This window comes from Scomber scombrus, chromosome 7, assembly GCF_963691925.1.
Source record: "Scomber scombrus chromosome 7, fScoSco1.1, whole genome shotgun sequence".
Classification (NCBI taxonomy): domain Eukaryota; kingdom Metazoa; phylum Chordata; class Actinopteri; order Scombriformes; family Scombridae; genus Scomber; species Scomber scombrus.
The window spans coordinates 18,238,838-18,262,812 of NC_084976.1; the positions used below are offsets into that span (position 1 = coordinate 18,238,838).

At 44.4% G+C, this 23,975-nt stretch overlaps 2 protein-coding genes across 7 annotated transcripts in view; one reads left to right on the top strand and one right to left on the bottom strand.

Annotated features, from left to right (window-relative positions):
* rusc1 (RUN and SH3 domain containing 1) lies at positions 1 to 9,740 on the top strand. Of its 2 annotated transcripts, none has more exons than XM_062423385.1 (10): positions 1 to 47; positions 3,090 to 3,212; positions 3,323 to 3,399; positions 3,876 to 4,050; positions 4,403 to 4,508; positions 4,809 to 4,855; positions 4,935 to 5,443; positions 5,527 to 5,771; positions 6,065 to 6,232; positions 7,093 to 9,740. In XM_062423385.1, exons 2-10 carry the CDS (start codon positions 3,143 to 3,145, stop codon positions 7,256 to 7,258), a joined length of 1,563 nt encoding a protein of 520 aa, XP_062279369.1. In that variant the 5' UTR covers positions 1 to 47; positions 3,090 to 3,142; the 3' UTR covers positions 7,259 to 9,740. The 2 variants fall into 2 exon arrangements, with proteins under 2 accessions (XP_062279369.1, XP_062279368.1); XM_062423384.1 differs by lacking the exon at positions 1 to 47 and adding an exon at positions 708 to 1,908.
* Positions 9,741 to 10,017: 277 nt separating this feature from the next.
* Positions 10,018 to 23,975, bottom strand: part of LOC133984106 (histone-lysine N-methyltransferase ASH1L-like) — a 14,550-nt gene continuing 592 nt past the window's right edge. Inside the window, exons 2-15 of one of the 5 annotated variants that reach the window (XR_009925393.1) lie at positions 22,114 to 23,006; positions 17,074 to 21,208; positions 14,897 to 15,248; positions 14,543 to 14,716; positions 14,267 to 14,361; positions 14,110 to 14,183; positions 13,932 to 13,977; positions 13,781 to 13,821; positions 13,615 to 13,685; positions 13,310 to 13,485; positions 12,683 to 12,774; positions 12,432 to 12,574; positions 10,323 to 12,351; positions 10,018 to 10,291 (exon numbers count right to left, since the gene is read on the bottom strand). Coding sequence is in view for 2 of the 5 variants with exons in the window: in XM_062423369.1 (XP_062279353.1) it covers positions 12,446 to 12,574; positions 12,683 to 12,774; positions 13,310 to 13,485; positions 13,615 to 13,685; positions 13,781 to 13,821; positions 13,932 to 13,977; positions 14,110 to 14,183; positions 14,267 to 14,361; positions 14,543 to 14,716; positions 14,897 to 15,248; positions 17,074 to 21,208; positions 22,114 to 22,509 (5,781 nt within the window). In the remaining 3 variants the exon portion in view is untranslated. Of the gene's footprint in view, positions 12,352 to 12,431; positions 12,575 to 12,682; positions 12,775 to 13,296; positions 13,486 to 13,614; positions 13,686 to 13,780; positions 13,822 to 13,931; positions 13,978 to 14,109; positions 14,184 to 14,266; positions 14,362 to 14,542; positions 14,800 to 14,896; positions 15,249 to 17,073; positions 21,209 to 22,113; positions 23,007 to 23,975 lie in introns of those variants that run through there. The other 4 variants (XM_062423369.1, XR_009925394.1, XR_009925395.1 and 1 more) reach the window with 4 other exon arrangements.

The window sequence follows — 23,975 nt, forward strand, 5'->3', positions numbered from 1 at the left end:
GTATGATGTGTTGGTTACAGTTAAAACACAGCTCAAGTCTAACCAAGGTATGGTTGCTCTTTAGTTCATTTTCTAGCCTGTAGTCTTGCAGTCTATCACAGGTAATCGAGTGCAATGAAAACTGTGGTGCCAGTCTCTGAATCTTTACAAAGACAGACTCTGTGACTGAGCTAGAACGGACAAAACTCTGCTATCTGTTGACTGACTCAGCATTACACTGTATGCTGTACTGGTGGGGACGGGAGGGGTGATGGTGAAGGAAGTAGAGAGAGGTAGAAAACAAAAGCTGAGAACAAAGAGAGAGAAGGTGATCCAGAGGTGATGATGGCACGCGCTGCAGTAAAGAACAAAACATTTAGCATAAAGAATGGCACTTGCTGCGGTTTCTTAATATTTATACCTCTCAAAGCAAGTATAGAATAGAAAGTGAAACCAGATGCTGTAAAGAAAACTTGGATTCTTAACGTACATATGATGAATCTTTATGATTGATGGTGTCATTGGTGAATGAATGGCTGATTGACAGATTTAGTATTTCTACTGTACAGCTGTAAGACTACTTAACAGTTATTGTTTTATAGCAACAGTAACATTTCCTGTTCTGTCCAACCCTCCTAAGTGAAAGATTGTAGTTATTGCACTTCATAAATCAACCCCATTGACTCCCATGCGCCGTCAGTGTGTAACTGTGGATCAACTGTTTGACTTGTTTAAATACTGCATTACCGCATGATGTTACATGATGACGATTTCTGCAGAAATACACTCATGAATGTGCATTTTTCTCTCAACAGACACTAACATTTTCTGCATCTCTCTCTCCTTCCCATTTATTTGCCACATTTTTTGTTACTTTACTCTTCCTTGTTTTTCTCACCTATCCATCCCATTCTGTTGTTTTCATTGTTTGTCCATGGCTCTGCTTTGCTCCCTCATTACTCTGCTTGTGCGCCTGCCCTCTCCTGTCTTCTGCACCTTACAATTTTTGGCCTTTTTGCCCTTTCCAATAAGCAGTTTCCTCCCCTCCACTGTCCCTTGCCCAATCCTCCCAACCCTATTTCCTCCACTCAGCCCTCCCTTCCTATCGCCCAGGCTACTGTAACTCCCATCCCCTCACAGTTTCTAGGCCCCGCAACCATGTGGGCAGAGAATCCACAGACCAACACTGCAACACACAGTGGGCCCATACTTCCGGCTCATCTTATACCCACAGAGATGATGCCAGCACTGATTTAAGCTCCGGGTTTAACTCTGATTCCCTGGCTGACTTTGGTGTAGACTCTTCTCATGATTATGGGAATATCTTTAAGAAAAACACTTATTCTGCATACCAATATATCAGTGAATCCAAACCAAATGACAGGGACTTTACATCCAGCTGTAATTTTGACTCTCTCTATTGCACTGACACAGAGAATCAGACCAACACGCACACTAAACCCGACACACCTATTAGTAGCACCACTGAAGCACCAGGTTGCACCACCCCGTATAAGAACATCGACGTCTTGATGACGTATTCTAACAGTGCAAAGGATTCACTTTATTCAAGCAGAGAAAAGCGCACACAATCACACGCAGACCACAACAGCATCAAGGCCAGGACATCCAAAGAGCTGCCCCCTCTCCCCACCTATTACCTGTACCACCCCAAAAACTGCCCTCTGCACAGGGGTGCCCCTCCTCGCCTCTCCCCTATAGGAGCCCTCTCCCCTCCTCAGCGCTCAGGAGTGCCCCCTCCAGGTGTGGCAGGCTCCTGCCTCAGCTCCCCGCTTTTCCCCCGCTCGCACACCCTGCCTGCCCTCGCTGCTCCTCTCTACTACCCAAACCTCTACCCTCCTATACTGCCCAGGGCTCCCCCCCTACCCCCAAAACTCCACCAGGCTCCTCTGCAGTCGCGCGTGGCGAGTAAGATTTCTCTCTCCCTACATCTGACACTCTCTGTCTGTCTATCTGTCTGACAGCTTGCATGCATGTCTGTCTGTCTGTCTGTCTGTCTGTCTGTCTGTCTGTCTGTCTGTCTGTCTGTCTGTCTGTCTGTCTGTCTGTCTGTCTGTCTGTCTGTAATTATTCTCTACTCTTGATATGGTGGCCCTCACACTTTTGTCACTTGTCACTCAGCCCTGAAGGTTTGCAGATTTGAAAGAACTGGGTACCTGTAGCTGTTTTTTGTAGGAGAAGGCAGCTCCCCACAGGTCATGTGATATGTCTTATCTACGCTGTCCTTTCAGATCTGCAAACGGCCTTCAGAGGGCCTTCAGAGGGGTAACAGCTGTTCCTGTCAGAGGGTGTCTAGACTCACTCTCATCACTCTCTCTCTCTCTCTATGTCTTTGTCAATCTGTCTCTTTGTGTCTGTCTTGTCTGTTCTGTCTGTCTTCATGTTTTGGGTTTTTTGTTTTTTTGTTTTTGCACGGAGCGTTGACATGAGCAATTACATTTCATGCAAAGAACAACCCAAGTAGCTTGTTGATGATATTAATGTCCAAATTTCTAATTTAAGTTAAACCTTTTTTTTTATTATTGTTGTGTATGTGTGTTTAGGTGATATCACAGTAATTACACAGCATCCTGTTCATTATGTGAATGTTTGCATTTATATAACTAGTTTATATAAATATACTTATACAAACATAAGACTTTACATAACACCTGCCCTTTGCACATGTGTGTAATTGTATCTGACCCGATTCATGTGGTAGTTTATTGTCTCTGCAGTCTCTCCTATGTATTCTTATGCTTATATTAAGTATGTGTGAGTGTTTGAATTAGTGTATCTGTGTGAGTCAAGGTTAATGCATGGGATCCCGTTTATCCCTGATGCAGACAAAAAGACGTCTTCACAGATCCTGGCCAGAAACTGGCCACAGTAAACTAATATTTACAGGATGCGCTCACATGCTGTTTGTCGTCAGTATCACCATCTGCTTGTATCTGCCTACTCCAGTGCTTCTCATTGCTTAATTGCTCCCACTAATAACACAAATATTTGAGTTATGGTATTTCTCTCTGTCGTGATTTGTTTTGCTCCTGTTGAATTTACATTTTTTTTATAGTAGTAAGTCATTCTTCTTTTACTGCTGCTGTCAGCTGTTCGCAGTGTGTCATTCGCTGGAACTGTACAGAGAGGAGAGACATCCTGGATGGGCGAAGATGTGAAGCATCCAATGAGAGGTCTTGGCCTGTCCTCTCTGTGCCTTCAGGAAAAGAAAGGTGTGGATGCACATCTGTGTGTGTGTTCCCCTGTCCAGCTGTGCATGTTTGTCTTTGACGCAGCTAGAGCTCTTTACTGTTTAACTGTAAACTTTTGTTCCTCCCTCCAGCTCTGGTCAGTGCGGTCAGTGTAGCCGTGGAAGCCATCTTGGCCCAGTTCAGCTCTTCTCGGACTGTAGTTCAGAAGGTCAGTCACTGCTGAATTTTCCTAGGGGGTTTCATTCTGTTTGAATGCTGTTGTTATTGTTTCAGTCTTTTACTGTCTAGAAACAAAAGTCATATTTTATTGAATTAATTTAAAAAGGCTTTCCCTCCCTTTTTTTCTTGTTCTGACTCTACAAATTGTGTTCCATCTCTCCTCAGTCTGTCTCAATTAACAAGGTACTAGAATATCTTTAGATAACCTAGTCTCTTAGTTGTTCAGTTTTGTTGTAAACTAACTCCAAATCCCCCTTCCAAATCATATCTCATTACATCATACCATCAATCATTGCCCCGCGTGTCTCTCAACCCACATGTGTGTGTCCCATTTTTTCTTCCCTCGTTCTCTTGACTCATCATTTCTGATCTCTTCCCCTGTCTCTCACCATCACGGCACATCCTTTACCTCACTCTATCCCATTTCCTCCCATGCCCCTCATCGCCCTCCTCTCCTCCCCTCAGGCTTTATCAGGAGACAGCACTATAAATCCATCTCTGGGCCGTCTGGTGCTGCAGTGTCTTTGCCCCGCCCTACACAGCTTGCTGACCGATGGCCTAAAACCCCACCAGAGTGACCTGATTGCAGGCAGGAGGCCAAATTCAGCCTGGGGCCTGGTCCAAGCCTCCACTAAGCCAGGTAGCACTCCTAAGAGCAGGGAGAAATTATCATTTATAAACTTAAATATATAGAATAGGATAGAAATCCATTTTTTCTGTGGGTTATATTTCCTGTATTGCCTGTTAATGATCAACCCTGGATTCATTTTCCCACACATCAGTCAATACTTGTTGATTTTAATGTCTGAAATGCTGATTAAAGTGAATAACAGGATACATATATTGATTTGCCTGCAAGCACTAGAGCTTCACTGCAATTGTTTACTCACCTCTGTAAGTTTTATTGTTGATCACTCTCTCAAACTGTGTCTCTCTCTCCATCCTTCTCTTTATATGTAATTTCTCCTTGTTCACTCTACCCTTTAATCCAGGCCCTAAAACACAAGCCTTGTTCAACCTACAAGTTCGAGTTGGAGAGCTGCCGCAGCTCAGACAGGGCAAGCACAGGTTCAACGCATTCCTCTTTGGACTACTGAAGTAAGTACTGGCTCTGAATCCTTTCTGGTCTTCACCCTTGGCATGGAAAGTGTTATGCACAAATCAATAGTGTAAATATCCTCTCTGTATCTTCAGTATTCTCATTCTCTCTCTCTCTCTCTCTCTCTCTCTCTCTCTCTCTCTCTCTCTCTCTCTCTCTCTCTCTCTCTCTCTCATCTCTCTCTCTCTCTCTCTCTCTCTCTCTCTCTCTCTCTCTCTCTCTCTCTCTCTCTCTCTCTCTCTCTCTCTCTCTCTCTCTCTCTCTCTCTCTCTCTCTCTCTCTCTCTCCTTTACCTCTAGTACCAAGCTTCTTGATTTCTGGCTGTCTCACCTTCAGTCTTGCAGTGGTAAGTTTCTTTCACTTTCTTCTCACATCATTGCTTTTTGAACGGGCATGTGACTAAACTTAATTTCTCTTTCTTCCAGATGTGCTCGAGACATACTACCGCCCCTCCTCCTTTATGTGTCTGTCGCTAACCGCCTGCCAGCCTCTGTTTGAGGAGCTGCTCCTGGTGCTGCAGCCTCTCAGCCTGCTGACCTTTAACCTGGACCTGCTCTTCCAGCACCACCACTTAGAGGCAGACGGTCACAGTCCAGAGATACCCAGTCCACCCTGTCAGGATGCAGGATTCCAGCTGTCAACAAGGGGATCCCAATCCAAGATCGAAGGCTGCAGATATATTGAAAGCCTCTCAGAAGTAGACTTTGGAAGTCCAGAATATCAGGAAGCTAAAGATGGTGAAAACCTGTCACCATTGGCTCATCCAAAGAATGGAGGATCAGGGGGGTCAACAAATAACAATGCTGAACCCATAAAGGCTTCAATCACACTCGGGCAGACAAGTCCTCAGCTGTTGTGGGTGCAGGAGAAGGAAATTGGGGAATTACCTCCTCCAAGCATCGAGGAGGACAGCCTTGCTCAGCAGGCTGGCCTGGTATGTGAATTTTCAGTGTTTGAGTCATTTGTGATTGTGTGATCCTGCAGGGCTGACATATTTTGTTTTTTTTTAAATCCTAGGTGATCCAGCAGGGATGGGGGGCTGTGGTGCGCTGGGGAGGCAGACTGAGCCAGAACCTGGCTGAGCTGAGCCTGTCTGCAGGGAAAAGGGAGGAGATGAAAATGGATCTGCCAGATCTCCAGGTTCATGCAGCCAGCGACTTTGCACCAGTCAGCGGTGGCACTCAGGTTCCCTGGGGTCTGGGGCGTCTCTTTGGTGCCTCTAAAAGCCCCAACAGCCCAACAGGTCACACACCACCATCAAGGTAAATCAATGAACACGTGTCTTCTGTTCTGTGGAGGTTTCTGTGTCTCTAGAAAACACCACAGCAGGCTATTCCACTGATTATTAGCTTAAAAAAGGGCACTGGAGCAAACAGATCCTGTACTGTTTTGAATTGAAACTTGGTCATTATTACATTCGAAACTGATCAGTGAACTGCATGAATAGTAACTGTATATATTTGCCATTTGCTCCCTTTTTCATTCTCTGTCCCCCTCCCATCCCATTATTTCTGTCTCTGTTCCTCTCTCTATCCTCTTATTTCTGTCTCTTCAGGCGTCCCTCTCAGTGGTTGGCTCCTGGTGTCACAGCACTGACTCGAATGGTGAGCAGCAATTCCACCCCAATGATGAGGAGGACTGTGGAGGTCCAGGGAGGAAGTGAGCCAGAGTCAAAGAGAGAGGTCTACACGCTGGAGATGAAGGACAAACCCAGACCTCTCAGGTACAGCAGACATGAAGTGATGAACATGGTAACATGAAGGGTGGATTTCTGTATTTGTGTTTGCTGCTACAGAATGAGATTGGGTGAGGGGATGATAGATAAGGCCGTGTCTGTTCTTCAATCTATGAAATGTTATATTACAAGTGATATCTTACGCTGCCTATCTATTTTTAATGAAACTTGAAGGATGTTACATTTGTGCAGGCTAAGGGTGCTATTATTAAAAGTATTTAAGATTTGATTGAACTCATGGACACCAGATGGTGGTGCTATAATCTAAGTTTAAAATGTAGGGTTAACAGTCTGATTTATATACCCATTCTTTATAATTATTTTAGAAATGATACAGACCTATACTTTAGACACTACAGATGTTCTGACATTTAAAAAAAAAACCCAATTGAAGAAGAATTTTAATATAAAAATGTCATTATTTGAAAGACTATATAGATATTGTAATGGGAAAAATGTGCAATCATCCATGGTTAGGGTGTCTTATAAAAAAATTTCAGGCACCAAAGTTAATGGTTAAAAACATAAACCTTTAATGAATATATAATAAATCAAGACAAATCTGCGCACTCGACTTCCTCAGGGTATCTAGTCGCTGCATGATTTTTTTTAATGACTTATTTCTCCTCTAAAGCACCAATGGGAGAAGGGAACATCAAAAATGCTCCTGTTGTCATTCTTTCTCTTTGAAAGACTTCTATTGTTAAATCACCAGGCAGATATGGAGCGTTCCTTCATTGTGACTCATCCAAGAGTCGACTACATGATATGTAGTGGATAACATTATTGTTTGTGGTTTGTGTATATGCAACCCATTGAGGCTGAGAAAATCTGTTTTCTGTTCTCAGGTCAGTACGAACGCTGTGTGACCACAGTGGAACGGGTTCTGAGCTCAGCTTCTGCAAGGGGGAGGAACTCATAATCTTAGGAGGTGTTGATCAAGACTGGATCCGCTGTCGTCAGGGAGATAAAGAGGGGCTGGTACCTATTGGCTACACCTCGCTCATCATGTGACTCTGACACCATAACTGCTGCACTCGATCAATGAAAAATAAAAAAAATTATTTTAGGCGAATATTGAGAGGTTATGGTAATGCTACACTACTCTGAAAGGGATATTTCACACTGGCATGGTTCAAGTTTGATTTGAGTGCATTAACACCATCTGCTCTGCTTTATGTGCATTAGGAGTTGCCTTCAGTCCCCTCTCCGTTTATGAACATATGGGAGTTTTTTCCCATCGCAATCTATCCAGTTTGGTAGCATTAAACTAATGGATTTTAGCAGCAGGAATGCAGCAGATGGTGTGAAATGACTCAAGTCAAATTTAGACCATTTCAGACTGGAAGAACTTTGATCCTGGAGTGAAGTATCCCTTTAAATGACCTTTCTTCAGTGTCTGCCTTCCCTTCCTTGTCAGCTGCCAATCTGAAAATGATCACGGGGGAATTCTATGGGATCAACCACTAGCAGATCTAAGTGCGCTCAGATCAGCAGCTGCCAGCTGTGAGGAGGCGACAGTCGACAGCCTGGCCGTAGCTACATTAACATTTCGAGCCATCAGCAGTAGAGAGTCGTGACTCGCAGGTTTGTCGAGTGGAGAAAGCATGTTAGAGTACTGGGCCGTAGCTCCTGTTGCATACTGCGTAGTAATGTAGTGAATTGTAGCTGTGTAGATCTGTGCTCTATTGACCTTTTACCCCTATTGACCTCCCACCTTTATCGCCTGGTTCATGCGTGTTTGACATGTTTCTGCTATATTTGACTGTATAAATATACATAAATATATAAATATATATATATAGGTATATAAATTGAGATTGATATTAAGATAGAGAGATAGGTGAACAAGAGAAAGCAGGTAGTGGGACACAAGCAGCAGCTTAATACTGTGGCCGCAGTGAGGACATGGATTAAAATTGAGTGGATTACTTCTTTATCGTTACATTTGCAACTTCACACACACATTAAGTGGTTGTCATACATGCAAAAAGAAAGGTGTATGTGTTTGTTTTAAGTATGAAATCCAGTATCTTCCCTCTTGTGTGCTTCATGTATTGCCATTTGTCTTGAGATCATATTCATAAAAATGATTAGATTTAGCCTCATACCTTTTAAACACTTTATGCATTGTAATGTGCCATGAATGCTTCGACTGAATGCCAGAAAATATCTATTCATCTCACACAGTTATAGAAGATAACCTACCGGGATCGCAAACCCAGACAACAGCAATCTGTAGCTAATCTTTCTACTTGTCCCAAAACCTCACAGGCCAACCCCACGAGAGTTAATGCCTCACAAAACTATGCTCCGCTCTTGTTCAACACTATCTGAACTCCAATTTAATGCAGTAAGAGAAACCCTGATGTATGTAGTTCATGGCTGCTACTGTAAAGTCTGTAGGTTTGGTGGCTGGTCTTCACCTCATACCTCAGTTTTTTTTATTTATCTTAACCCTCCCTGCCATGTTTGCTCATCATAATCATTGTTATTGATGACTGTGGTAGTAGAAGTGGTAGTGGTGGAAGTGATATGTTGATTCTAATAGTATTCATATAAAGTGCTTTGCTTTGACATTAGTTCTTCTCTAGATTATGTGTCAATGACTATGCACATGAGTAAATGTGCAACCTCATGCCTTTTTGTTTGTTAAACAGTTATTTTAGTTTCAAAATAGTGCAAATTGACACCTAAAGCCTGTTAAAATGATAGGCTTAAATAGCTAAAGTAAAATTAAAAGCACCTGATCAGGAAAGGCTAATGATAATTCAGCAGGGAAGTTTCATACTTGAGTCTTGTTATCAGTCAGGCAAAGCTAAACTCTTCAAGGTTTGCTTATGTTGTGTCAGTGCCATGTAGCTTTACTGTCACCATGGCAACAGTTGCATCAAGTTAGACCAGTGCTCAAAACTTACTAATGAACACAATAAAATTGCATCATCATTGACATCAAATGGATAATAACTAGATTTTTGCAGGAAAATTGTTAAAAGATACAATATCAGCTGACACATTTAATTGGGTGTAAGGTTTTATTTTTGTTTGTGCATTTTTCTAAATGTGAGATAATGGTCAAAAGGCATTTGTTTGAAAGCTGTTAATTTATTGGATGTACTATTTATTGATCTTGAGGTTTCTGGAATGAATCACTATCTATCTGGGTTCTTTATGTTTGAAGGAGAGAGAGAGAGTGTGTGCTTGTATGTGTGCGCACATGACAGTGTACGTGGCAGGGAAAGCAGAGATGAGTGTGAGCACATCTGTGTGTCTGCACATCCTGCACTTTCACTTGAATGTGTGTGTAAGTGTAAAAAAGAGTTCTGTACCTCCTCCCTCCTCCTCCTCCTCCCTTTCTCTCTCTGGTGTCATGTAGCCTGTAGACATCCCCTGTGTCCTACTATTACATATAGTTCAGTGCCCCTCTAGTGTCAGTCACTGTCCAACTCCTGCATGTGCTTGTTTGTAAATACACCAAATAAAAATGATCAGTATAAACCAAACCTACTCAGCTGTTTGAGTCATATTTTTTCACTAAAGTTCATGCAAAAAGCTTTAAAAATCAGGAATTCATGTATTAAGCCGCCCTAGAAAAATGTAGCTCACATCTCACTGAGAAAATGTAAAAACATAAATTGCAGGTCTTTTATTTGTTGCTATTTGAGATGTGACAGGAAGCTACCTGTCACCACGTGTGAGATTATAAAGGAAGTGAAGACTCATGTTTGTGTTAGTGCAAAAACATTTTTAATATCTGACTATACTCTGTCCTTCTTATGTTCCTGGGGAGTACTGTATCTCTCACTTCTTTGCTCTGATAGAAAGATTCCAGGATGCCCTGAGATGTTGTGAAAGGCAGAGAGAGGAGAATAAATCTCCAGAGCAAGATGCAGCCCTCCCCCACCATATAGCCCCGTTCCTTTGATAGCGTCCTCCATTGTGGGTCATTATGGAGGACAACACAGTGTGAGATATACAATCTAACACCACTAGATAGCACTGTTAGTTCAAGTTGATTAACATCACTGCAGCATTGCTCACAAAACACTCACACACACACACACGCACACACGCACACACGCACACACAGCAAGAAGGAGGCCTTGATGCGAAAAGAGTGTGCAGGGTTTAGTACTGGTAGACATAAAATGCTTTTATTATTATGGATATAGGAGGCAAAAAGTCTGAACTGACATTCTATGGCATTGAGTTATAACTGTTTTTGATGTTTTGTTTTTCAGATGCACATTATCAGAGGCAACAGGCAAAGGTTACATGTCATGCAAACTAGATAAATAACTCTTTATGTGTACCTTTGCTATAAAGTTAATCATCCACTGGCAATAATGTAGTGCTCTTAGTTAAAAAAGTAAAGAGGAAAAATATACATACAGTATGTAAACAGTCAAAGAAATTGCACTTCTTTGGCTTGTTATTAGAAGCCACACTACTGAAAGAGAGCAGGAATCTAACACTGGAAAAACTAATTCACTGTCACTGATTGTCTGACCAATAAAAACAAAAACAAACATACACTCAGCTAAAAAAAGACAAATTATGTATTCTATTAAAAAAAATCATATACAATCATAGTCAATTTTAAAGAGAAATGTCTGATATATTGGTCAGCTGTTTAATTTGATAAAAACATCTTAGTAAAATGAAGAATTTGATTATTAACCTTTATGTATATCCCGGATAGTATCATGTATAACACTAATTTTACACGCTACTGCTGATAGAAGGAAAACAGGTCTCTCTCTATGTACATTCACAAGAAACTAAACGCTTATGGTTACTTCCACTAAGTGGATAAGCCCGATACTCCTAAAATGAGAACAATCTACTATGCATCTGTACAGAAAAAAAAGACCTCCAATCCCCAAATATTCACAACTTAATAAAACACAACAAAGGAAGTCCTTATATAGTCCTTATCACGGGAGATATTGCTTTTAAAGACTGCATGAGCTCGCTTAGGTACGTACACAAGACAACATGGCACTTCTACAGAGCATTTGGGGCGAATCACTTCCATGTTTCATTCCCTTTCCTCTCTCCTTTCTCCCCCCACCCCTCCCCGGACATTCTGATTGTCAATGCTCTGGAGCAAAGAGTGAAACATTCTCAAAGGCAGTCTGAAGTAAACAAAAACACTTTTTTTTTTTTTTGTTACCCTTCCCGCCCACCCTTCCCCAGGAAGCAATACTGAAAATAGTTAACAATAAACATTCCTATCATGAATATATTTTATCCATTTCTTTAGCAGACAAGCGGTATTTTTTTTTCAAAAATAACTTCTTTCTTAAAACCTCATTAGAAATTCTCTTGCAGCGATGCCAACATTCCTATCACTAAGCCCACCCCCTCCCCTGTCTATTCACTGGTACATAGCAGACACTGTCTTGGTAAAGTGAAGAAAACCCTAACACTGTCTCAACAGCTTTTAAAACTGGCTCACTTCTCCTCATGTCATTTCCCAAAGGTGCAATGTGACTTTGAAAGCTTAACGATTAAATGAGGGTTCAATTTTGACCTACTTAGGGCCCAGGCTACATTTTTGTTCCCCCCGGGCAACTTGTGAGCTCTTCATCTCTTGGAAACTTCAGAGCCAAAATTCTGAATACCATATATGTCCACTTTAAATGTCAGACCAATGTCTGTCTTTCCCACATTTGCTTAAGGTGCTGAAGTAAGAGCAATCAAAGTGTATGTGTGTGTGTGTTTATAGTGTGTCCACTCAGCATACATACAGTCTTTAGTGTACTTGTTCATCCAGCACTAGTGCAAATTCATTTCAGCTGGTCTGTTTCTTTCATCCGGGACAGTTTATCTCTGTTTCTCTCATCCTTCGCCGCATGGACAAAAGATGTGTTGCCATGGTTTCATCCTTGGTGTGATGCCCTTCAGAGCTCTATGTTCAACACACTCATCTGTCAGTGTGTGAGATGTCTTTCTTGCATTTTCGGCCACTATAATTGTCCAGCTCTCTTCTCCTTTCTCGCTTTTTCTCTGTGGCACTGCTACTGTTAATAGCCATGTTGTGACATCAGTTCCTGTCCATCTGTTCTGTGGTGGGCCTCGTCCTTTTCTCGGAGTGGTCCCACCTACGCAGAGGCATGGTCAACAAAACAATGCATATACATCTGATTCTCTCTCCTTTTTCTGCACCTTATGCTCAGCTTACCTCTCTCCGCTAGCTTATGAATGCTGCAGGGTTAAAAGTAAATCATTCAGTCGTTTCGTCCTCTGTTCTCTGCTGCAAACCTCTTCTTCCCCTCGTTTTTCTTCCTCTCCCTCCTCCTCTTGTCTGTTTTGGGTTTTGGTGGGCTGTGGTGAATAAGAATGCACAGCTAATTACTAAAACAGATCTTTATCCTTGTGGAAATTTGAGAGAAACGATATTTTCCATGGGTAGAGTTGCGTTTGTTCACTCACACAGGGGCTGGCGGTGAGCAAGCTGGAGGTGTCCTGACTCTGCTGGCTGGGGTCACTGCTGATTACCGTCACCTCCACCCCCACTGGTTGATCTGTAGGTCAGAGGTCACACAATATACTGTATATGTTAGTGAAGGCAGCGCGGGAGGGAAGGGATCAAAATAGCACATCATTTCTTTTACAGATATATCTGTAATTATGTGAGTGTCCTTATTTCCCTTTGATTCCTATCTGTAATCATTCAGGGAGTCTTTGATGGAAACTGTGTGGTTTCACTGTTAATGGGGAAAGCTGGTGCCTGCTGGGTTCTTGGACACCACCGGTGGATGACAGAAATAGGGAAACATTTCTGCAGGCTGAAATTCTGTGGTTGGAAAACCACTAAGTTTGTACTGCTGAGTATGATATGGAGAGACAAGCCAAATATGAGGACAGCGGGCTGTAAGCACAGAGCACACACACACACACATACATACATGCACACAAACTAAAAGACACAAACACAAGACACCAAAAGAAGTCTATACAGATGTACAGTAGAAATGAAAACCTGTTCAACCACATACACGTATGCATACACAAACACCTACAGAAACAAAAACTAACACACACACTTGCTTCATGGACCTGACTTGATGTGGCTGTCGTCCCCATTGGCTCCATCACAGGAAAGACGTCGCGAGTCCCTCTCTTCTACCTCTGCGTCTCTCTCTCGCTCCCTCTCTATCCTCACTCGGATCTGTCTGTCTCTCACAAGCTCCCAGTTCCTCACAAGGAACACGTGGTGTTTCACCACAAAGCTCCTGGCCCAGCACACAGGGAGAAACATTCAGCACATAATTTAGCCGTCAACGCGAGCATTAGTTCAGTAACAGTGCATTAATTAGTTCATCTTGAAATGTGAATCACTGTTATCTGTTTTATTTCCGTACCTCTCACTGCTGGTCAACGGGTCCATGTCAAGGTGAGGAAAGAGGCTGGTAATGTCACTTGAGCTCTCTTCCTGTACAACATAAAGCAGATGCATGTCAGTTTTGGAGATTATCAAAGCTGCAATCTTTGCCCAAATAAAACAAACTTGTAGTGACAGAAACTCACTGCTGTCTGGTGAGAAGGTACGGTTCTCTCCTTCACCCGGCCTGAGTGAAATTAAGAAACAGAGAGAGAAACAGAGTAAGATACTGTATCAGAGTATTCCTCTGACCCTTTACTAAAAGTGAAGATGACACATCCAGTGCAAGAAACTCACAGTAACGTCGCTTCCTTTTCAGGGGGACAGCTGGCGGTCTTTCAAGCTGTAACAAAACAGCATGATAATTACATCTTTCTAAATTCCACCAATCTTTTTTTAATACTCTTTTTACTCTAATGATGCCTCAGCTCGACATTTTAACTTCCTGATGCTGTGTTGTGGAGCTCTAAAGTACCTGGTTGTTTTGCCAGAGCCACATAACATCATAGGGTAACTGGAAATGAATTCGCTTCAGCCTCAGGTACTTCCCTGGTGGACACAAGGGGAGTTTAGATAAACTATCACAGTTACAAAAAAACTACAGCAAAGTTTGCATATTCTTTTCTACTCACCAACATGGATAGGAGCAGGTAAAAGGCTGTACTCATGCTCCCCTGGGGTGTATTCCATACTCCCTTTGCAAAACTGCTGGGTTTGGGAGGGCGGACTAGAAAAGAGACACAACATTAAATAAAGGCATGAATAAATGATGTTGTTTTCAATTGTTTTTCAGTGCTATGTAACTCCAGCATTATTTAGTTATATAATTTCTTAAAATGTAAATTACCAAAAAGAACAAATTATACCAAAAGACTGTTATACTAGTTTGTATAATTCAGTCCACTTACTCTGTAGTTTTATAATCATCAGAGTAAAGACCAGCCCTCAGAAACTTCTTCCTGGGAGGACCATCTGCTCTCTCCTCTCTTTGGACGGTTACTGGTTGGGACGGAGCCTGATCGACATCTGATTGGCTAAAACATTCAGTGGGGGTGTCACACTCTGGTTTATCCTCAGCGACACTAAAAGGAAAGAGATAAGAGAGAGATAGAATGATAGAGAGGAAAAAGAGAAAGAAAGAAAGGCACTGGTTTAGCACACAGTGCTGAAAACGATGGGTTAATATAGCAGTAGTGAGTGGTTGTATTGTATTTTTAAGTCAACCAGCTCAGGTGCTATGTGAAGGAGTTGTGAGTGTTTACCTCTGATGACAGGGAGAGTCACCATGTTTTCTCTTTCGTCCTCTCTTCCTCTTGGCCTGCAGCTCTGACTCTGTCACCTGCTGCACTGTGTCGTTTCCTCCTAAATCTCTCTCTGACCCTCTTTCTTCTCTTCTCCCTCCCACTTCTCTCCCATCTCTGTTGTGGCTATATCCTGGCAAGAGGTCGGGTGATGACATGGGGGGAGCTGCAAAGGAGTACGTGGGGGAAGATAAAGTGGAGGGCAGTGGGTGCTTCCTGGGCCGTCCTGGCCTTCTTTTGTTTTTCACCTCCACACTGTCTGGTGTTGGCACACTTTTCTGCTGCCCCCGGCTTCTTGAGTCACCTTGTAAACCTGCAGTCGTTGAAACAGAAAGAGGGAGAGGGAGACAGGAGGGGAGGGTGGGGTGTAAGTGGCAGAGAGGAAATGAGACAGATGTGGATCAGTGATTGAGCCAGCAGGAGGTGTGAGGTGAGGCCACTCTAGGCTGAGTCATACGGATGGGCCACAGAGTAGGTGAGTCACAACATTTCCTCTGACCAGATCACTTCTGGGAAATGCATTAAGAAATGATTTATGTACACACACAGCAAAAAAACCCACAAGAATGGTCACAAACCCAGTGCTGCATGCATACTTTTAATGTGCATAATGTGCACACTCTTGTACAGAAATTGTTTTTGCACATTCCTTTAATGGGAAGGCTGAACAGACAGTGAGAGAGACAGAGAGAGAGAGAGAGAGAGAGAGAGAGAGAGAGAGAGAGAGAGAGAGAGAGAGAGAGAGAGAGAGAGAGAAGTGTGTGTGTGTGTGTGTGTGTGTGATTGTGCCCATGCTAGTGTGCTGTACTTCAAAACGCATGTGTGTTTAATTAGATGATGAACTGATGTCAAATGTATTCCACCTTCTTGAAAAACAACATTTTCCCCTCACAAGCTCTATTTGTCCCCATTCTGACCTCTATGCTATTCCTTCATCAATCACTTCTGAGGTCATCTATCTTTTTGTTCCATTTTCCGCAGTCCCTAACAAGACTGACCACTCTTTCCTTATTGGATTTTTCCAAGTCAAATAGGCCCTGTTGGCCAGCAGTGAGGGATAGGCCAGGCTTTAAATAGCCAATGTGGCGGTTAACTAATGACTGTGTTCGCTCGGTAGCCCTGGGCTGCAACTGTGTGCGGTTCGCTACAGACCGGGAGGATTTTCTGGCAGATTCCCATCAAGATGCTGCCCTCTTGGTATAACACTTTTTTAAAAATTCCAACAGAGTGGTTGCTGAGTGGCTCCGTGTAAAGCACGTCCCCTGCTCAGCAGAAGGAATCAGAAATTGGCTATAAAAAGAACGGAGACTGATTTCCTCTCAAACAATCTCCAGGCTTTGATGCGTGGCTCAACAACACCTGAGAAAAAGCAAACTACTGCTTCAAAAACCTAATCTCCACATTGTGCAAATATAAATATATGTCATACTGTGAAAGTAAAAAGAGGCTCTTTTCACTCAGCTGGCTATCATGATTTGGTTTGCTACTGTTGTATTCAATGATAAGCATAGTTGATGGTCTATTTCCCATATTATCTAGATTACTGTCAATATTCAAATATATTCACATTTTCTGTCACAAAACAGAATACAATTAGATTCGCACAAGTCAAGAAATAATGTTAACAATGAAGCTTTGGTTGTATTTATCAGCACAGACAGTTTCCAACCAGAGAAATACTAACAGTGCAGTATGCCCAAATGTTTGCATCTACAGCAGACATAACCTCATTACTGCTGCAATGATTACTTGATTATACAAGACAAAAAGGAAAAATAATCAGCCACTATATTGGTAATCGAATAATTGTTATTTTATAAGAAAAAATGCCAAATATTTGTTGGTTTTGTCTTATGATTAGAGGCTTTTCTTTATCATGTTTACTTTGTCACAGTAAGCTGAATATCATTGGATTTTGGACTTTGGCTCACACATTTGAAGTTGCCATTGTGAGCTCTAAGGTATAACGGGCATTATTTACAATGTTCTGACATTTCATAGTCATAATGATTAATCAAATAGTAATTAATTCACTTATCTATAATGAAAACAATGATTAGTTTCAGCTCTAAACCGCAGGCATGTCTGTGATCCCTTCATTCATGCACCTATTAATTAAATCATTCACATATACTCACCTGCTTCTCTCCTCTCTGTCCAAGCTGGCTCGTCTCTCCTCCATGACCGGTCTCCGCTTCCTGGATTCCTACTGGCCAATCCACTCCTCAGACCCCGCCCCCCTGTTGCCATGGCAGCGGATGTGAACAGGTTGGTGTGTGTTGGGGATGGGGACGTCCTGTACAGATGTGACTGTGGAATGTCCTCCCCATCTTCGTCCTCTCCGTCTGATTCAATCATTCTGCCTGTGTGTCGCTCCCCATTGAAGGATCTCCAGCTGGAGTTTCCAAATCCTGTACCTCCAAGGCCCCCAAGTTTAGTCCAACTCTGACCCAGCCCACCCCAGCCTCCTCCAAATGAAGAAAGGTGAGAGGAACCCAGGCCCAGTGAGGTGAGGGATGTATGTTTGAACCTCTCTGTTGAAGATGATGATGATGAGGCAGCAGCAGAAGAGAAGGAATCATTTCCGTTTTCACATAACCAAGGCGACAGCATACTCCCCATTCCTCTTGTCCCTTTCCTTACTCCTTCTCCTGGCCCCAAAATGAATCTTGATCTTGGCTTTGAACTGGAAAGCCCTTCTCTCTCCATACCGTCTTCCTCCTCATCCTCATTCAACTCCTCCTCCTCATCCATGTCTCGCTCACATTGCCTGTGACGATGTTTATGTTTATGTTTGTGTTCGCTCCTGCCACAGCCACAGGAGAGGCTGGATGTGAACCCTGAGCTGAGGTGTGGGCTTCCTCCACTGCCTCCTCCCATGTCTCCCTCAACCTCTCCTCCTAAAGCCCCCTCCCTCAGCAACCTGCTCCTGCGCCGGTGGAATCTGGCAGGGTTGAGGAGGAAGTGGGCGTGGTGGGGCTGATGCGGGGCGTACTGGTGAGGAGATGGAAGTGGGTAGGAGCTGGGAAGGTGGTGGTAAAGTGTTGTGGCCGGGGGATAGCTGCTGTAAAAGCCCATATTTTCAATGGTCTCCTGGAACTTCGAAGGACAACCACACTGCCTACGGTCTGCCTTTCTGTTACAATGCACTGGCTGGCAGGGGTAGAAAGGCTGGGGGGAAAAGGAGGGATTAGTGGAGTAAGAGGAAGGGTGAGGCGAGTAAAAGCCATTCAGATTAATCCTGAAGATGTTGGAGCGAAGAGAATGAGAGGAAGAGTGATGGCGCCTTCCCCCAGCAGCATTCCCACTCCCATCAAAGCCCTGTCCTAGTCCTGTCCTCGCCCAACTTCGCCGTCCGATATGGACTTCGCTGAATTGACCGATCAGATCTTCTAGTTCAGACAGAAACTCTGGATCCTGCATGTGCAGCTGCTGGTGCTTCTTCTTATGTTTATTTTTCTGTCTCTTCAGTGCATTGTGCCCAAGGCAAGAATAATAGTCCGAATGAGTGCACTTGTTGTGTCCTGGGCAGGGGCACGGGCACAAGCAAGTACAGGAAGAGGAGCAGTCGTAATCCCTCCGCCTATGCCTGTGTCTGTCTCTGTGCTGCTCCAGAGTAGTTGAGTTGGTGATGGGGTTTGTGTGTCTAGGGATGTGAGAGAGGGGTGAGGAGACAGAAGAGGAACGGTCCATAAAAGAGGAGTGTTTTTGACCCCCTAGAATCATTCCTGACCCTTGACCCAACCTGAGCATGCCTCTAGCTCCCCTCATATCCCCTCGCTCAGAGACGCTGTTGTTATCCGTTCCAATGCCGCTGTCACTAGGCAACGTCTCTTCGCTGTGCGATTCGCTCCTCGGGGAGGGGGTGGCCTCTTTTAGGTGGCCAGGAGAGCCAGGTGTGTGATGCAGTGGAGTTGTGGGGCAGGACAGCTTACATGAAGACTGGTGAAAGGGGAAGTGATGCCTTCCCTGACATGGACAACTCTTCTTCACAAAGGGAGAGAGGGAAGAGGAGGAGGGAGGACGGGGGGAAGTGCAGGAGGATGATGGAGAAGGGAGGGAGAAAGGGTGAGGAAAAAGTAGGGATGATGTAGGTTCTGTGACGCTTCCCTCACTGTATGGGCTTTGGGCCCCACTAGAGTGGGTGAGAGATGGGGAGGGAAAGGGATGAGAAGGAGGAGGCTGAGATTGGTTAGATGAGAAGAGAGATGTTTCAGAGGGATTGGTAAACAGAGACGATTGGGTGTAGTTCTGGGAGTTGGAATTTAGGTTAGCTGTCTGAGCTTTAGGCTTGCGTCCTCGCCTCTTTCCCATGTAGATGGTCCCTCTCTTGCTCACATTGATCTGAGGGCCCAGTTTACCCCCAAAGGAGGACAGGGCTGAGAGCGTGTGTACTGTTGTAGTCTCTATCGATTTACACATTCTTAAAGAGGTCTCACCATCTGTTGCCTCGTTTCTCCTTCCCTCCTTTCCTACATACCCAGACAGCATTACCTTGTGAAGTCTCCTCTTCTTTCTTTTCTTCATCTCATTAATCAGCCTCCTGATCTTTAGCTGCCTGTTTCCCTTTTCAGGAGGATGAAAATCTGTACTCCTGTCTGTATCATCAGTTTGATTCAGTGTATTTCCACTCTGGTCCTCGGGGAGGGGTCGTTTGGGAGGACGGCCACGCTTCTTAGGGCTGGATTTAGACTGAGTTGTACTCTGCAGTATTGGACTTGGCTCTGGCACAGGGGCTTTCTGAACGTCACACCCAAGAGGCGGCACCTCAGTTGGGATGACGTTTGGTGACAATCTAGGGGGAGGTTCATCTAAGATAGAGGAGTGGGATTTAGGGCGGCCCCTTTTTCGGGAAGGGGTTACAGGGCATCTGGAAGCAGGGGAGCTAGGATCTGATGTGGGGTGACTCTGCTTTGGGGATGATGGTTTGGTTGCAGAAGAGAGAGGGGAGGAGATGCTGGTTAAGGCGCTAGACGGAGCTGGGTGTGACTCATCAGTCTGCTGAATAGCGGCCTTGGCAGGAAGGGACGTCTTGGGATTCTGGGGAAAACTTAGTAAAGGATTATGTTGGGAATCTGAAAGGGTTTCCTGATTTTCCGCCCTCTGAGCCCGGTGCACCAGCTTGGTCCAGCTGGGCCGTCTGGCTTTACGTTTCTTGAGCGGTCTGCTGTCCTGCTCTTGGGGGGAGGAAGGGGGAGAAGCGGGGGCACGGGCAGGAGGAGTGGGCAGAGAGGGAGGAGCAGAAGAAGAGGGGTGGTTTGGAGGCACAATTGAATGTCGTGAGACATCTTGTTCTTTTGATTTACTGGTGTCACCTGTTGTTGTTGCTGGCTCAGCTTGTTTAACTGGTTTGCAACTGTCGTCCACCCTGTCCTTCTCATCTGGTCTTCCTGCGTTTACTCCTTTACAGGTTTTATCAAGTTTACCACCGTCAACCGTTTCACCACATTTTGCATTATTATCCTCAGTTCTTTGTCTATCTGGGGAAAGCTTATCACTCTTTTTCTCACCCTTTCCTCTTTCAGTATTTAGTTCATCCCTCCATGTATCATCAGCCCTATGTCTTTCATCCTTTTCTTTACCATGTCTTGATTTACCATCTTTCCCTTTCTCTTTTTTCTTTTTTTTGCCATCTTCCTTTCTGCTCTCACTCTTTGCTCTTTCAGCCTCCAATCTGTCTCGCTTTGACTTTTTCTCTTTCCGTTTCTCTTTCTTCACTTTCCTCTCTTTCTCTCTCTTTTTCTCTTGTAAGGGCTGTAGGCAGGGATCCTGATCTTGGGATTGGGCAGAAGAGGGATCCACAGCGGGGGAGGATTGTGGTTTAGGGGTGACCGAAGGAGAACAAGGAGAGCCTGGTCTACTCTTATGGGACAGTTCTTTATAGGAGCTGGTGGAAACTGGAGGTCTTGTAGACAAGTCCATGGAAGAAACAGAGGAGGAACTGCTGTGTTTTCCAGCTTTGATTTTTGAAGGGGTATTGCCAAGGCTGTCTGCAGAGCCTTTTCCATTCGATAGCCCCTTCTGTTTCTTTGTCTGCACCAAACCATTATGTTTCTTGGAGGTCTTTCCTTCATTCCTGGTTTCCGTCGCAGAGACCGTAGGGATGGATGGGGTGGAAGGGGTTGTTGAAGCTGTCTGGTCGGTTGTGGGTGAGCAGGGTTTGAGTCCTGCAGAGACTGGTTGACCATTGATGCTAGGAGGCTTCTCTTTCCTCACTCTCTCAGATGAACCATTTGAATTCGCCTCTGTCTTATCGGCCAGTTTGATAGGAACCTGGGGAATGCAAACACGCAATCTCAGTCATAGACAGCAATGGCTGTGACATCCTTTAGTTTGCTGATGACTACAGTGAAGGACAATGGGGAAGACACAATAACTGAAATGTTTTTGTTTTTGTCTGCCCATTAAAAGAGAGACTGAGGACAAAATGACTCAATCAGGCAGAGAAAGGAGGGCACACAGAGTAGAAGGAGATAGTGAGGTGATGGAAACAGGAATGGGGTCGACACAGAAAGGAGAAATACAAAGGCAGAGAAACAGAGAGGAAGGGAGTGGGACAGGAACAGAGGGGGAGTGAAAGATAAATGAGAGCAGGTAGAGAAAAGAGGGGATGTAAAAATAGAAGAGAGGGACAGATATAGAGAGCCATGCAGAGACAGAAAGAGAGAGAGAGAGAAGGCTGTGCTATTGGTAGCTATAAATTGCCACTAATACAGATGAGAAGGCTTGACATTTCGTACTTGTCCTGTAATTTTGGTATGCTGCAGCTTGAGTGGTGTTTGTGCAGCTAAAGCAATAAGCTTCCTTTTGGGTGATTGTCATAAGGACTTATGGACCAATGTCTTTAATAGCTCGAAGTGGTTGCTGTGCTGTTATCCTATTTATAGGTCTGTTTATTCAAATGCACTGCTTAGGTTTCAGTATTGAGACAATTGCTCCTTTGACCTTATTACAACTGAGCACAAAGCAGAGCGATTCTGCCTCATATAGGCATATCTGGTGGTTAACTAAAAAAACAAAAACGAACTACAGCACATATTTACCTTTGATACTTTCAGTCACTGTGTCCCTTTTGGGTTTTTCCAAATTTAAGCTAACTTTAACTAATAATAGGTTGAATATTGGCAGCTGAGAAGACTGTATATGTGTGAGGCAAATTGACCTTGTTCTTAACTTACCTGTTTGGCAGACTTGGTCCCTTGGCTGGTTATGGCAGGGACTGAGGCTGGGGTGGGAGCTGTAGTATATGTTGTTGATAAAGACAGTGGCTGCGATGACGAAGATGATGATGACGATGATAATGATGATGATGCAAGTGGTGGTGAAGCAGCAGATGCAGTTTGTTTGGATGTGGTCTGGACAGCATCCAAGCCTGAGGGTTTCTCCCTGGTTGCCTCGTCTGGAGTAGAGCTGGTTTTACTCTGCTGGCCTGATCCTCCCTCTCCATCCCCCCTCAGCAGTCCCCTGGCCTGTCTCTGATAAGGTCCTGATGGTGGGCTTGCAAACGTAGCTCTCCAAAATCTTGGGAGGTTTCTTGGTGCGTTTGGCCTGGAGTCCAATCCGGAGTCGTACATTCCCCTCAGGGCAGCTAGTCTCTTTGCCAGATATCTGAAGCTGTTTGCTGCCCTGCGCTTCCACAGCGCCCCTCGATGAGCAACTCAGCACTGCCCCCTTCTCTCCTTCTCTCTTTTTCCCTGCTCCTCTTCTCTCTCCTCCTCTTCTTCCCTACATCTCCATTCTCCGCTTCACCTCTCCTCCTTTTTCAGCCACTCGGTCCTGGTCAGCATCTTCAGGTGCAGGGGAGGGGTCCAGAGTGGAGTTTGTAGTCGGAGGGGTACCCCCCTTCACTCTCTGGTCCATCAGAGAAGTCAGGGGGGAGAAGCAGGATACTGTGGGGTTCCCAGTATAACACGTTTAAATGCCTCCGGAGGAGTTGTTGGGGTCAAGTGCTGAGAGCAGCCTGCAGGTGTAGGTCAGGAGACTTGAAAAAGGATCCTTCAACAGTCTGTAACAGTACAGTTAGGCTCCTTCATCCAACGAAGGAAGGTCTCTGTTGTCCTTTGGGCTTGAGCTGAGAAGGAGTAAGTATGAGACAAAGAGAGAGAGAAAGAAAAAGACAGACAGGCAAAGACAGAAAGATAGAGAGGCCAGTGATTAGTCATTTCAGTGAGCTCAGATGCTGAGTAGCAGCAGCACAGGAATTGAGGGGAAAGTCCCCTTCCCGCAGGCAGCTGTAGAGAGGTGCTAAAGTCTGTGTCCACAGAGATGATCTCATCATACAGAAAACCCAGGAGGCCAATCAACGCTGCCGATTCCCAGAATTTCTGCACTAACTGGAAGAAAGACCTACTCACATTCTTAAAAAACAGCCTCAGCTAGTTCTCTCTGACATTCGGTAAATAATGGCACCTCTGAAAGACAGCACACACTCCCTAAGCCTCCACACTTTTACTCATGTTCTAATCCTGACTGTGCCCCCCCCCCCCCTTTTCAAATCAATATATCAGTCAATCAGCTCCTCACTAATTCAAACACTTGATCCAGTCTCCTCCCCTCCTCTCCCCACCGTCTTTGCTCCTTCTGTTCTCAGCTACTCCCACAAGCACTTCTCCTCCCACCCTTCCCTGTGCTCTGCTGTACTTTCTTTTCTCTCCGAAACTCCCCTTTTCATGTTTGGCTGTAAGCTTTTGCATGCATTCTCTATTGGTCCCATCCTCCCTCTCTCTCTCTCTCTCTCTCTCTCTCTCTCTTCTCTCTCTCTCTCTCTCTCTTCTCTCTCTCTCTCTCTCTCTCTCTCTCTCTCTCTCTCTCTCTCTCTCTCTCTCTCTCTCTCTCTCTCTCTCTCTCTCTCTCTCTCTCCTCTCTCTCTCTCTCTCTCTCTTCTCTCTCTCTCTCTCTCTCTCTCTGCGTAGACCACACAGTAAAATGGTCAACTCATGCACTGTAACCATGTTAATCAGAACCATATTTCCTCCTCCACTTCGTTCTTTTCCTCCTCTCCAACTTAAATCCCTCCATTCACGGTCCGACCGTTCCCCTC